The sequence below is a fragment of the Littorina saxatilis genome, linkage group LG12, assembly GCF_037325665.1.
Source record: "Littorina saxatilis isolate snail1 linkage group LG12, US_GU_Lsax_2.0, whole genome shotgun sequence".
NCBI lineage: Eukaryota > Metazoa > Mollusca > Gastropoda > Littorinimorpha > Littorinidae > Littorina > Littorina saxatilis.
Genome location: NC_090256.1, coordinates 85,344,952 through 85,357,941, shown reverse-complemented (window position 1 = coordinate 85,357,941; position 12,990 = coordinate 85,344,952). Strand labels below are relative to the sequence as shown.

At 42.0% G+C, this 12,990-nt stretch overlaps 2 protein-coding genes across 2 annotated transcripts in view; one reads left to right on the top strand and one right to left on the bottom strand.

The window, feature by feature from the left end:
• The window catches only part of LOC138983028 (rho-related GTP-binding protein RhoE-like), a 57,021-nt gene extending 48,571 nt beyond the window's left edge, over positions 1–8,450 (top strand). Inside the window, exons 3-5 of the mRNA XM_070356431.1 lie at positions 3,433–3,542; positions 3,947–4,078; positions 5,123–8,450. Of these exons, the coding sequence (XP_070212532.1) occupies positions 3,433–3,542; positions 3,947–4,078; positions 5,123–5,404 (524 nt within the window). The 3' untranslated portion in view covers positions 5,405–8,450. The remainder of the gene's footprint in view (positions 1–3,432; positions 3,543–3,946; positions 4,079–5,122) is intronic.
• The window catches only part of LOC138983027 (ubiquitin-like domain-containing CTD phosphatase 1), a 38,069-nt gene continuing 32,897 nt past the window's right edge, over positions 7,819–12,990 (bottom strand). The window contains exons 9-10 of the mRNA XM_070356430.1: positions 9,838–10,446; positions 7,819–9,389 (exon numbers count right to left, since the gene is read on the bottom strand). Coding sequence (XP_070212531.1) covers positions 10,353–10,446 — 94 coding nt within the window. The 3' untranslated portion in view covers positions 7,819–9,389; positions 9,838–10,352. The remainder of the gene's footprint in view (positions 9,390–9,837; positions 10,447–12,990) is intronic.

Below are 12,990 nucleotides of genomic sequence, written 5' to 3'. Positions count from 1 at the left end.
TGAAGCCGGTTTTTGCAACAACACCCAAAAGATGCCTGGAAAATCATATTTTCTGAACAGGAAGTGGGCTTCTCGCTTCTCCCTTAATGAAATTTTGTTTCGAGAAAAGGCAGTGCAGTAAAATCGAAATTGCATGCATTCCGCATATTTTTTCTTCTTCATTTCTTTGTCTTTTGCTGCCATCACGGTTTATTTTCAAAGGTATTCATTATTGTCTCTTTGGAGGCTTTGCCGTCTATTCCGGTTCATTTTCAAAGCTTTTTTCACGCACGCACGCGCGCGGACACACACACACATACACACACACGCACGCACGCACATACGCACACGCACGCACACACACACACACGGATGTACACACACGGATGTACACACACACACACACACACACACTTGTTTCAAGGGCATGCCCGTGTAATGGATGATGAACGTAATAACGCCAATGATAACGAAGACAGTGGATAATAACCGACATAGGAAGCAAGCCTCATCATCATCATAGCCAGAGCGCTTTGGCCTTGCCCTGCCCCTCCGTCCCGTTCGCTCCAGGTTATTGCACGTGAAACCAAGCCATACATCACTGCTGATGACAACAATGCCATTGACATAATAACCACAGGCTGTAGCTTCACACATGTTACTCATCCCCGCTTAGCTGACTCAAGTCCATTCACTCACTCAATCGGTGCTCAAAACTCTGCTCATTCACATTCACTCTGTCCCGAGGTGGCCTTTTTTGTACCCTTACTGTTATCTGTACATCTATATACAAAAATCAATCGCCAGAAGGGTTTCACGCGTGCCTGGAATACTAATACAAGTTTGTTCGTTTGCCTTATGACTGTGTTGTTTTGTTTATGCGTCATCGTCATCAGTTCTTCTTCGCAACATTCTTGCAGATAATTTATGGTCCAATTTTTGGCAGACAAACGTTCCCAAACTTATTTTGAGTGATGTGGGCTATACTCATGCATAATTTTCCATAATTCTTTCATTCCATTTCTCATTCGCGCTGATCAAGAGAACGAGTGGAATGGAAAGTAAGCATTCCATGCATATATAACGCACTCGAAAATATATTTGGATGCTGATGCTTGTGATCATTTTCGATGCTGTAATGGATAGAGAAAGGAAACTGCACAGAAAGAGAGAGGAGGAGGGGGGGGTAGGTTGGGGGGGGGGGGGGGGTTGCTGATGCTGATAGCGATGCCGGGATATTGCTCAACTTCAACAAACAAATAAACAAAGACATTAAACAAAACAAAAATAAACCTTATGATTTTGCGAGAGAAATTGGAGGTTGGAAGATAAACTGCCTGCACACGCACGCATGCACGCTGACACACACACACACGCACACACACACACACACACACTTGCGCGCGTAAGCATATCACAAAACACTTCACGGCTCAAGACAGCTCCGCTTTCTCAATAGTTTCTACTTCCTTTGTTCTTTCTAGCTATCAGAACCGCTAATGTTTGCTTTAATGAGATTTTCACTGCCATTCCGTGCCCTCAGAAAAAAACCAGAAAACCCATTCTGAAATTCTTTGCTGTTAGGAAAACGAAAGATAAGAAGAAATACACCAACACATTCAGGGGGCAAAAGTAGAAAATAGAAACCATTGCAGTGACAGAACAGGCCTTGTTAGTTATCAAACCGCCAACGTTTTACATCGGAACTTCGTGGCATTCGTGACTAGAGCCAGGAATTAGACACCATTTAATCTATTCCTGGAGACCAGAGTGTTGTCTTATCGGAAAGAAAATACACGTGAGATGTCTGAGTTACGTCGTACACTGGTAATTGCCGACCATGTTCGCCACATTATATACAGTCTGCCAAGCGGGTTGGAAATAATGGACTGATACCCACTGTCCTCGTTACCTTTTCCTTTCACTTTGTTCTTTTTATATTTAGTCAAGTTTTGACTAAATATTTTAACATCGAGGGGGAATCGAAACGAGGGTCGTGGTGTATGTGCGTGTGTGTGTGCGTGCGTGCGTGTGTGTGTGTGTGTGTGTGTAGAGCGATTCAGACTAAACTACTGGACCGATCTTTATGAAATTTGACATGAGAGTTCCTGGGTATGAAATCCCCGAACGTTTTTTTCATTTTTTTGATAAATGTCTTTGATGACGTCATATCCGGCTTTTCGTGAAAGTTGAGGCGGCACTGTCACGCCCTCATTTTTCAACCAAATTGGTTCAAATTTTGGTCAAATAATCTTCGACGAAGCCCGGGGTTCGGTATTGCATTTCAGCTTGGTGGCTTAAAAATTAATTGATGACTTTGGTCATTAAAAATCGGAAAATTGTAAAAAAAAATAAAAATTTATAAAACGATCCAAATTTACGTTTATCTTATTCTCCATCATTTGCTGATTCCAAAAACATATAAATATGTTATATTCGGATTAAAAACAAGCTCTGAAAATTAAATATATAAAAATTATTATCAAAATTAAATTGTCCAAATCAATTTAAAAACACTTTCATCTTATTCCTTGTCGGTTCCTGATTCCAAAAACATATAGATATGATATGTTTGGATTAAAAACACGCTCAGAAAGTTAAAACAAAGAGAGGTACAGAAAAGCGTGCTATCCTTCTTAGCGCAACTACTACCCCGCTCTTCTTGTCAATTTCACTGCCTTTGCCATGAGCGGTGGACTGACGATGCTACGAGTATACGGTCTTGCTGAAAAATGGCAGCTACTTGACTAAATATTGTATTTTCGCCTTACGCGACTTGTTCTTTCTTTGACCTACTTGATGTGTGTGTTTGTGTGTGTGTGTGTGTGTGTGTGTGTGTGTGTGTGTGTGTGTGTGTGTGTGTGTGTGTGTACGTGTGTGTGTGTGTGTGTGTGTGTGTGTGGTTTTTTTTAGGTTTTAGGGGGTGGGGGGGGGGTCACTTTTTCCCTTGCAACTTCCTCTTTTCTTCTTCTATTGTGTCGTTCTTTCTTTTGGTTTTGCATCTGATCTGATCTGATCACTTATTTCCCTTCTCATACAATCCACTGATATGAAGCCGTTCCGGAATTGTTCCCTTTTATTTCCCTCACTACCAACGTCCGACTTTTGAGGTTATGCTTTGATCAAAGCAAAGGGAAATATATATTGGGGTAGGGGGAGGGGGGTCGGTTGACAGTATCAGCGGACTGCAGAAAAGGGCAGTGGAATAGGACTTCTTGTCAGTTTATTGAACTTTAATATTTATGGAAAAAACTGTCCAACAGAAATGAATCGAGATAGTGACACTAGGGTTACTGCAGGTAGTGCAGACAATAACGAACAAAACGTCAATGTTTCAGTATACCAATGATTTTGATACGTTCCTGTTCCTCTATAATTTGACAGTCTATTCTACCTGCGATGTGATATATAGTTGTTGTGTTGCTGACGGTGTTGTTGCTGTTGTTGTTGCAGGCGATACAGGCTATGACAGAGTGCGACCCTTGTCCTACAGTGATGCCGACCTGGTCATCATCTGCTTCAGCATCAGCAACCCAGAGTCCATGGAGAATGTTGTGTCCAAGGTGAGTGACCAGTCTCGGAGACCCCCCTTCTCTCTCTATCTCTCCCTCTCTCTTTCTCACCCATACACACGCACATATACACAGTCTCTCTCTCTCTCTCTCTCTCTCTCTCTCTCTCTCTCTCTCTCTCTCTCTCTCTCTCTGCCGTCCCTCAGTCTCCATATATAACAAGAATAAAAGCACAGACTGCCACAAACAATATACGGAGAAATATAACTGAGGACTTTGCCAGAAATACCAACAAAATCTACTAAACCGTACATGCAAAACTTCACCAATCTCATCACCCCAGCATACACACACATACAAAAAGCTACACCACCAGCAAAAGCAATGAAATAACAAAAAATTAAAAAAATCTCAAGATGGCTTTTTAACACTGTGTGATTCTCTCTGTGTTTCAGTGGCACCCCGAGGTGCGCGAGCACTGCCCCACCCAGCCTATCATGCTGGTCGGGTGCAAGGCAGACATCAGATCAGAGGTGAAGAATCTCCCCCCGAGTACCCCTAGGCCCAACCTCGTCTCTTACGATCAGGTGAGAATTCAGTCAAGCTGTGAGAAATAGCATTGTGCAGAAGTATTTCTCGCTCTCACGCGCATTCACCGTTGTTCTTCTTCTGCATTGTGCAGAAGGTTATGTGTGGTGGAAAGTTAGTCTGATGTATAATACCAACAAAACTCTTGTTAAGACCTAAAAATAAAATCTGAGAAAAATCATTTCTTGAAAAAGAAAGGACTCTTAAAATTCAGCTCAGCCGTTGTCAAAGTCTTGTTGTAAAGTTCACACAGCTCATTTCTCACCCAGTAAATGGTCAAGGTGTCCACAATATTACACAAACAGCAGACACAAATTGTGACGGGAAGAGTGTGAGACAGCTTGCATTTCCAGAGGGGCGGGAGCGGCAGGGGGCAATGCCCATAGTGACTGTCTTACAGTGAACTTTACTGCCTACCAACCACACACGCCGAGTCAGGTCTCGGCTATTAGCTGTGAATATGATCATAAACACAGCAGGGGCATATACAATCGTCACCTTAAAGTTTATAGTTGGTTCTGGTCGTTTGTAGTTTTGTGTGTCTGACTTGGTCCTGCAGGTTTTTTTTAGTGTGTCTGGATTGTTCACCTACTTGTTCATAACCCAGCCTATGTTCTATGACTTTCACTGTCTTGTCTGCCTCAATGAAAGAACTTCTCACTGGGGCCTTCTGTCACAAAAGAGAAGATTAGGTTAGGCCACCTAAATTTAGGTCATACCATGATTTTTTTCTTGAAGGGTTTGGGTCACAGATATTTTCAAATAGATCAATGGCCTTCCGTTTTGCTTTAGCTTGAACAGTCCTCTTCTTCTTCAGTTCAAAATATATTACCTTTATTTTGACAAAGAAATGTTGTATTTGGAGCAATGTCCAAGATATGTAGGATTAAAAATGGTCTACTGCCTATCTTTTTGTAATACTGTATTTCAGTAGACTGACATAACTTCAGTTGTCAGCCGAATGTCCTGAAACTAGGGCCTATGTGGATATTAAACACCAGTTGCAACTTCATGTAATCAAGTACGTCTGTCTTGTTTTTCAGGGTTTAAAAACAGCCAAACACATCGGCGCCCTAGTCTACTCAGAAACCTCGGCCAAGACATCTCAACGCAGTGTCAACGACGTGATGGAAGTTGCGGCACTGTCCTCTGCTGGTACGTCAGGAACCGGCGCTGCTCCGGCCGCTGCCAACGCCTCTGCCGGCGAGGGGGCCAACAGCTTCGGGCGACAGCGGTCGTTCATCCGACGCAAGCGTTTCAGTGGACTCAGTGACGCAAAAGCACAGCTACGCAAAGAGGCCGCCAAGAGTTGTGTGGTCATGTGATCTGAAATCCACCAATCAAGACTATCCGAGATCCCCCAGTCACAAGATGATCTGATATCTACCAGTCCCCTGATTGATGTCTCTGCTTGTCTCATCAGTAGATCAGTTTTGATGTGACGGGTTACACATTTTCTTGATGCTTGAAGGGAAACGTTTTCATGCCTGATGCTGAAAGGAAAGCTGTGCATGGAGACTGCAAGACAGGAAGGTGGTCATGTGATCTGAGATCACCAATCACAAGACCAAGTCAGGTCCACCAATCGCCTGATGTCTTTGTCTCATCTTGTCAGATGCTTGTCATGCGACAAGTTCAATAAGTTGAAACTTTCCTTGATGCTAAAGGAGGATTTTTATTTATGCCTGATGGTAAAAGAAAGCGAAGAGACATTGAAGCCGTCAAGTGATTTGAGATCCATCAAACAGCGGACTCTGATTCTTTCGACGAGTCTGTGTAACGTGCAAGGTGGAGGGCGCTGAGTTCCAATGTCAGAAGGGAAATGTTTATTCTTTATTTTAACAAATGAAGAGACCAACTTTTTTAGCGTTAAAAATGGTTGGAGATAATACATGGGAACTCTTGGACAATGATTTCAAGAACGGAATATCAGTCTTATGTGGACAGAATGATTGTCTGAATGGATGAATAAGAGTTACAGACTGATGTTTGCTGCACAGCATCTGCAGAAATGGAGTGAATGTGTGTTTGCCACGGTTTTTGAAAAAACAGTTGAACTGTTTCAGAAAAGGGAGAGCTTATGTTTTGTTTGAAAAGCACAGCAAGCTGGACGTCAGATTGTGAGCGAGTTTTAGCATCGTTTTGAAGCTGAGCCAAGAAAAGCATAATGTGGAACTTTATATATGGGATTTCCCTGGATACCCCTTTTAACTACACACTCTCATTAAAAAGTGGACGATTTGATCTCATGCTGTGTTTGAAAGTCATTGTTTGTTAATGTCATATCTCTGTAGTTTTATGTCAGTAGGTTTTTGTTGACAACTGCCTGTCTTAGGCTTTGCTTGCGCTTGTGCATAAACTCAGTGCAGAAGTGCAAGTCCCTTTATTTATTACAAGTTGTATTTCTTAGTCCCATTGTCTCTGAATAGCTGGTGCCTTTTGAAATAAACATTGCTTTCTAACTTTGCTGTTCATTTTGCATAAATAAGAAAATACTGATCATTTTGTTTGGTCTTGATGGCTTCAGATTTGTTTTCTTCATCTCCTTTTGATTTATTTATCTGTGTCCGTTTAAGAAATTTGGGTTCCAACAGAGACCAAGTTTTCCTGCAAACTGGCCCAATTGTAATCAGGCTTCCTCAGTCTCATGTTGATGTTCAGCCTTCAGATTTGTTTGTGTTATGTTCTATGGGTTATGCCAGCAGCACAGCTGAATCTGCAAAGGCCTAGCTAAATGTTGATTTCCATTAAAGGTGTACACGTTCAAGTGGTGTACATGTACATAACGATGTTAATTATTGGTGTACAAACTAGTCAGACTCAACCTGCGTATGTGTTTTGGTGGTCGATGTCATGACATCATCTGGTGCTACGGTGGTGATTAAGTCCATGTCAGTTTTGTGCAATGCTTTTCATTTTCTGTCCCACTTGGATTCTGCCTTCTTTTTCCCTTACTCCAAAAAACCAGCCATTGGTAACCATTTCACATTACCCATCTAGAAACTTCTGAAACAACACTTGCCCTAAGAAAGGTCTCTTATTATTATCCAGTAGTAGTCATATTGAATTCCTTGCTCTAGCTAACATCAATAAAGACATTGTAACACATGCTTGAATCACACCAACTTTTAACTGTTACGTGCTAGACATGTTGTTAGCCAGATAAGATGACTTCTCGCATTCAAATGCAGGGATAACTGAGTCTTGTTGAGTACGTAACTGTTTTTAAAACAACCGTTCATTATTATATTATTCCATTTGCAAAAACATTCTATCACACATGATTTGGCCTGAATTTTCTTACAGCTGGTAAAGTGAGTAAAGTTAATACTAATAATAATAGCCTTCGTTAATGGTACAGGTTTTTTTAATAAATGTTCTGATCTTTTTTCATCCGCATTTATTTATTTTCTTCTTCTAAACAAGGTTACATTTTGGGCCTCAACTGCTGCCAAACTATTTGTTGTTGCATGAAAAACACACATTTTAGAATCACAGATTGCAAGGAATAAACTGTTTTCAACAGGTTCATGTAGACCTACAGACCAAAGTGTGATACATGTACAATTTGTATTGTTTCGTAGATCGTAGACTAGTATACAGCTTGGTCAGCTTGGGTATTTTTGCAGCTTTGTTGAGACTTCTGTGCAAAAATGTGTCATGACCATAAACATTTCTCTATTTTAGTCTAAATTAAAGAGTCCATTCATATACAAAACGTTACTGCATTGAACTTAACATTTTCTTTTTACACTGGAGAAAACATGAAGAAATTAAAATACCAGGTGAGCTACACTCAAGAAACTGAACCGTCCACTCGGATGCAACAAAACAATCACTTTTTAAATACAGTGGTGCCTGCGATGAAAGGACACCCTTGGGACCAGCCAAAAGTGTCCCTACATTGCAGGTGGCCTTTCATGACAGGTATATTTTGGTAGAGATAATATACAAAGGGACAAGAGAAGGTGTCCTTTTAAGGGAGGTGTCTCATGGGAGGGTCCACACATCGCAGGTACTGCTGTACACCAAATTGTGAAAGACGGCTGATCTGCATTCAGATAGGGATGGGTCAAATAAAACAAAATATTCAAGTGACACTTGTCCAACTGATCATTGACATCACTGAAAAAGAAAAACAGTGTAATACCTTTGTGTTTTTGCCCTTGACTTCTAACTTCTGTCTCTCCTTTTATTATTTCATGATTTGCTCAAGGTAGGGGTGATAGCTATTGCTTATGTACAGTTTCACCGGCATATAAAAGTTAATGTTGTACGTGTACTGTGAGGCAGAGAGCTTAGCAGATCCCCTTTGTATTTTTGAACATATTTGTTGATTCTGAGAATAAATTTGGAAATCAGCAAATATTGCAGCTTGTGTTACTGTGCTGTGGAGATTTGGAGTGAGTGAGAGAAAAGAGAGCGAATGAATGAGTCTGACTGAACTCCAACTTCTAGGAATAGAAAGAATAATAATGAATGTGTCATGCACATGCAAACAAACATATCCAGCTGTCCATACACAGACCACCTGGCGTCTGGCATTATGGGGTTAGTGTTAGGACTGGTTGGTCCGGTGTCAGAATAATGTGACTGGGTGAGACAGGAAGCCTGTGCTGCGACTTCTGTCTTGTGTGTGGCGCACGTTATATGTCAAAGCAGCACCGCCCTGATATGGCCCTTCCTGGTCGGCTGGGCGTTAAGCAAAAAACAAAAAACAAAAACAAAAAGACACAAAAGCCTATGCATACATCTCTTCATTCTCCTTGCTCACGCGTAAAATGAAAGCAATTTTTCCTTATTTACATTTATTCTCAAGTTTTGTTAAATTGTTTTTATATAAGTATATTTTATGCATAAGAAATCTTATCTTTCAAATTCACATCAAGACACATGCAGACGCTTCTTTTTTTCATATTCGATGTATGTGATTGTGTAGAAATAGAACTTCTTTTATTTTTTCACGTTTTATAACAAACATGCACACACCCACACATAGAGGAACTAATACTCTCTCTCTCTCTCTCTCTCTCTCTCAGAAAAAACACCTTAAAAACAAAAACTCTCATACTTTTAGTCTCAGTTTCACAGCCTAACATAAAAAATAAACATCCACTTCATCAAAATAAACAAAAGAAAAAGGGAAAAGCAAACCAAGGTTGGGTTGGCAGTGAGATACCATGAGCATCTCAGTTCATCTCGGCTGCAATACATTGTTTGTACACTGTAATAATGAATATCTTGGTGGTTGAGTAAGTAACAATGTGTCTGTGTGTGGTGCTGTGTGCGTGTGTGTGTGTGTCTGCCTGCCTGTCTACTTGTGTGTGTGTGTGTGTGTGTGTGTGTGTGTGTGTGTGTGTGTGTGTGTGTGTGTGTGTGTGTGTGTGTGTGTATGTGTGTGTGTGTGTGTGTGTGTGTGTGTGTGTGTGTGTGTCTGCCTGTCTACTTGTGTGTGTGTGTGTGTGTGTGTGTCTGTGTGTGTGTGTGTCTGCCTGTCTACTTGTGTGTGTGTGTGTGTGTGTGTGTGTGTGTGTGTGTGTGTGTGTGTGTGTGTGTCTGCCTGTCTACTTGTGTGTGTGTGTGTGTGTGTGTGTGTGTGTGTGTGTGTGTGTGTGTGTGTGTCTGCCTGTCTACTTGTGTGTGTGTGTGTGTGTGTGTGTGTGTGTGTGTGTGTGTGTGTGTGTGTGTGTGTGTGTGTGTGTGTGTGTATGTGTGTGTGTGTGTGTGTGTGTGTGTGTGTGTGTGTGTGTCTGCCTGCCTGTCTACTTGTGTGTGTGTGTGTTATTTTCATTTGTGTGTCTGTCTGTCCCTCAGTGTGCATGTATCTGGGGGCTTTGATATAAGCGTACTTATACGAACATGCCTCCATTTTCAGCATGCTTACATGCACATGTGTGTTTTTAAGTGTATGCATGTTTTTGTGAGAGTATGCACAATCCTGTGACTTGTGAGTACATAAAATCACATCATTAAGCTTGCGTTCACAAGCAAGATGGACAGCAATTCCCCTTTCCCCTACCTTCGCCCAACACCACACAAACTAACACAAAATAAACAAAAGCTCCTAAGAAAAGAAGTGAGACAGTTTCATGGAAAGCTGCAGTGGTAGCGATGCAGAGATACCACAACCTCACCTATATGCAATCACAAATAATATTGCTTCAGCAGCACAACAACATGAGTGTTAGATAATCTGTCAGTCACTTTATCCGCCTCACAAAGTTCTAATAATCCGTCAGAGTGGGGTTTTTTCAGCCTCCACGAGTCTTTTCCTCATTCTCCTGCTCCAGACTCCCCTCTGCCCTCCGCCTGGCTAGATTTCCGTTCCGATGTTGCTTTGGATTTGCGAGGGGCTTTTCGTCTGTAACTGAACATGACGACTGGTAAGTCCACAGCCACTCGAGTCCTCAGAATAATTTTTGTGTGATAAGAAGTCAAATACATTTTATCAACATGCACCCCCCAATACACAAATTTAAAAATAAACAAACAAAACAAAAAACAATCACACACACACACACACACACACACACACACACACACACACACACACACACAAACTAAATCAATCTAAGAAAACAAGGTCTTTAACAGGAGAGAGTGTCAAATGAAGGGTAATTCACAGAGCTTTTCAACAGAAAATAGGAAAAAACGATGAGGTGGGGGTGGAAGGGATGGGAGTCCTAAAAGGGGGAATCCACTGTACAAAAATCTATCCATTCTGTGTTTGGAAAGATGAGTGAAATACTGTGTTCTACCCCTGTCTTCAACTACTTGAACGGAGTACATAAATTCATGGGCTTCAGTCGCCACATTCTCTTGAAGTCCTTATTTTCTCTGTTGCATTGCCAAATGAACAAAGGGAGAGAACTGCAGAGAACCTGTGGCACAGGTGAGCAGGAGTTATGTTGAGCTAGTCTCCCAGCAGGCCAAAACATACATGTATATATATAATCATATATATATATATAAATATACCCCCAACAAGCGACTCACATTTGCCATTCATTTTTTTCAATTCCTACATCTTATTCCCTCCATAATGTGCGATATTTCTGGTTCCAATTCACTTGTGTCTTTTGCTTGTTATTTGCATTTGCCGCTTTGTTCTTCAAACACCCTGGGCGCTTTTAATTTTTACTATTGTTCATGATTAAACAAACACCACACTTTACAATAACCCTTTCGACACTATAATTTTTTTCACATACGAGTGTCACGTTTCAATATATCACTTAAGGTGATTATGAACCGGTTAATTACTACTAATTAACTAACCACACCACGATCCACTCTCGCAGGCATACAATTAAATAGAGTCAACAAAAGTATAAGTTTCAGACGCCTGTTTATGTATAAACTCTCCACCTCCCTCGAGCCTTCACTCAAAATATGTTCCTTTTACGTTCTCAACACGTAAAAAACCAGTGTTCACTGACAAAATGCCAGTAGTATATAGAAAATTATAGTAACACGCTGAACCCGTGTAAATATAGTTAAATGCGAATGTTCTGTTCGAAAAGCTCTAGTTCGTGCAGGGGTCACACCCCACGTTGTCACTACTCCAATGAAATCACAGATACGAAAAGACAACGGTGGTCAACGGGGTGCGTACGACATGGTGCACTTAGCTTTATCTCTGCTGCTGCTGCTTAGCCGGTATGCTGGTTAGCCGGTTCGCTGGTTAGCGTGTCCGCTGGTTAGCCGGTTCGCTGGTTAGCCGGTCCGCTGGTTAGCCGGTCTCCTGGTTAGCGTAGCTTCAACAGGTCCCGCCAAAGTCAGCCGTGCAGACGTTACAGGAACACGTAACGAAGCGAAGCGAAACGAACGGAGGCTGCAAACAGAAAGCATCGGTGCACTAAACATGTCAGCTACCCCTCACCCACCACCTTAAAACATGTCATCTTTAAATACCTCATCGAGCACGTGGGCCTGCACAAAACGGACTTTTTACAACAACAAAACAGCCATTTTCCGTCCTTCTCTCCCTATCTGCAAAAACCATATACAGATTAGTATTTTAGCGTCACAGAGAGTAAATTATGCGCTAACCTGGAAAGAACAACAGAGAGTATTTCATTCCACAACACAGACTCATCAACAGCGTTAAATAATGATTTATTACCTCAAAAGCCTATGATTGTACTCTCAATGGAAGCAAAGTCCGCTTCCTCCCTGGAACAGCCTCTGTTCGTCAACAGTGACCGAAAACCTCCAGAACCCCTTGTCGAATCCTTATGCGAAAGCCATCGCCGACGAAGGAATGTTGACGACTTGTCCTCAGCAAAATATGTGGCAGTGTGAAGGAAATAACCGGTGGAAGCTCCCCTAGAGTGCCGAATACAATATTCGGTGAAAAACCATCATACTCTAGAAACTGTGTATTAGATCCTTCCCCTTCTGCCGCTGGGTGTCAAGTGCCCCGTCCTTGTGCCTCTCTCAGACAACCTAGCCAATAACACGTGACTGACCTTGTCACAAAACCAGTCCAGCTATACACAATTCTGCCTCCCAAGCAGAAAAAAGACACGAGAAACTCAATCCGTGAAAATCCCGTGCGCGCTGTCAGCGAAAAACCGTCAGCCCTATGACAGCAGAAACCCCCACTGTGAAACTCGTGCGCTACGAAACATCCGTGCTAGTTGAGCACTGTCAGCAAACTCTGCTGTAGCCCAATATCACGTACAGGCGCTTTCTATCATAATCGACCAAGAACAGGCACTCCACTGAGTGACACTTTCTTGGTCTCTGTCACCCGATCGTGACACACCTCCCCTCTTCAAGACGAAACCTCGGTTTCGCTCACAGTCATGTTCTCCTCTATAGCCCGAGAGAGAAAGTCAGCTCCAACATTGTTGGCGCCCGGAATGACGCGTACCGTGAATTGGTACGGTTGGAGAATCAACGCCCA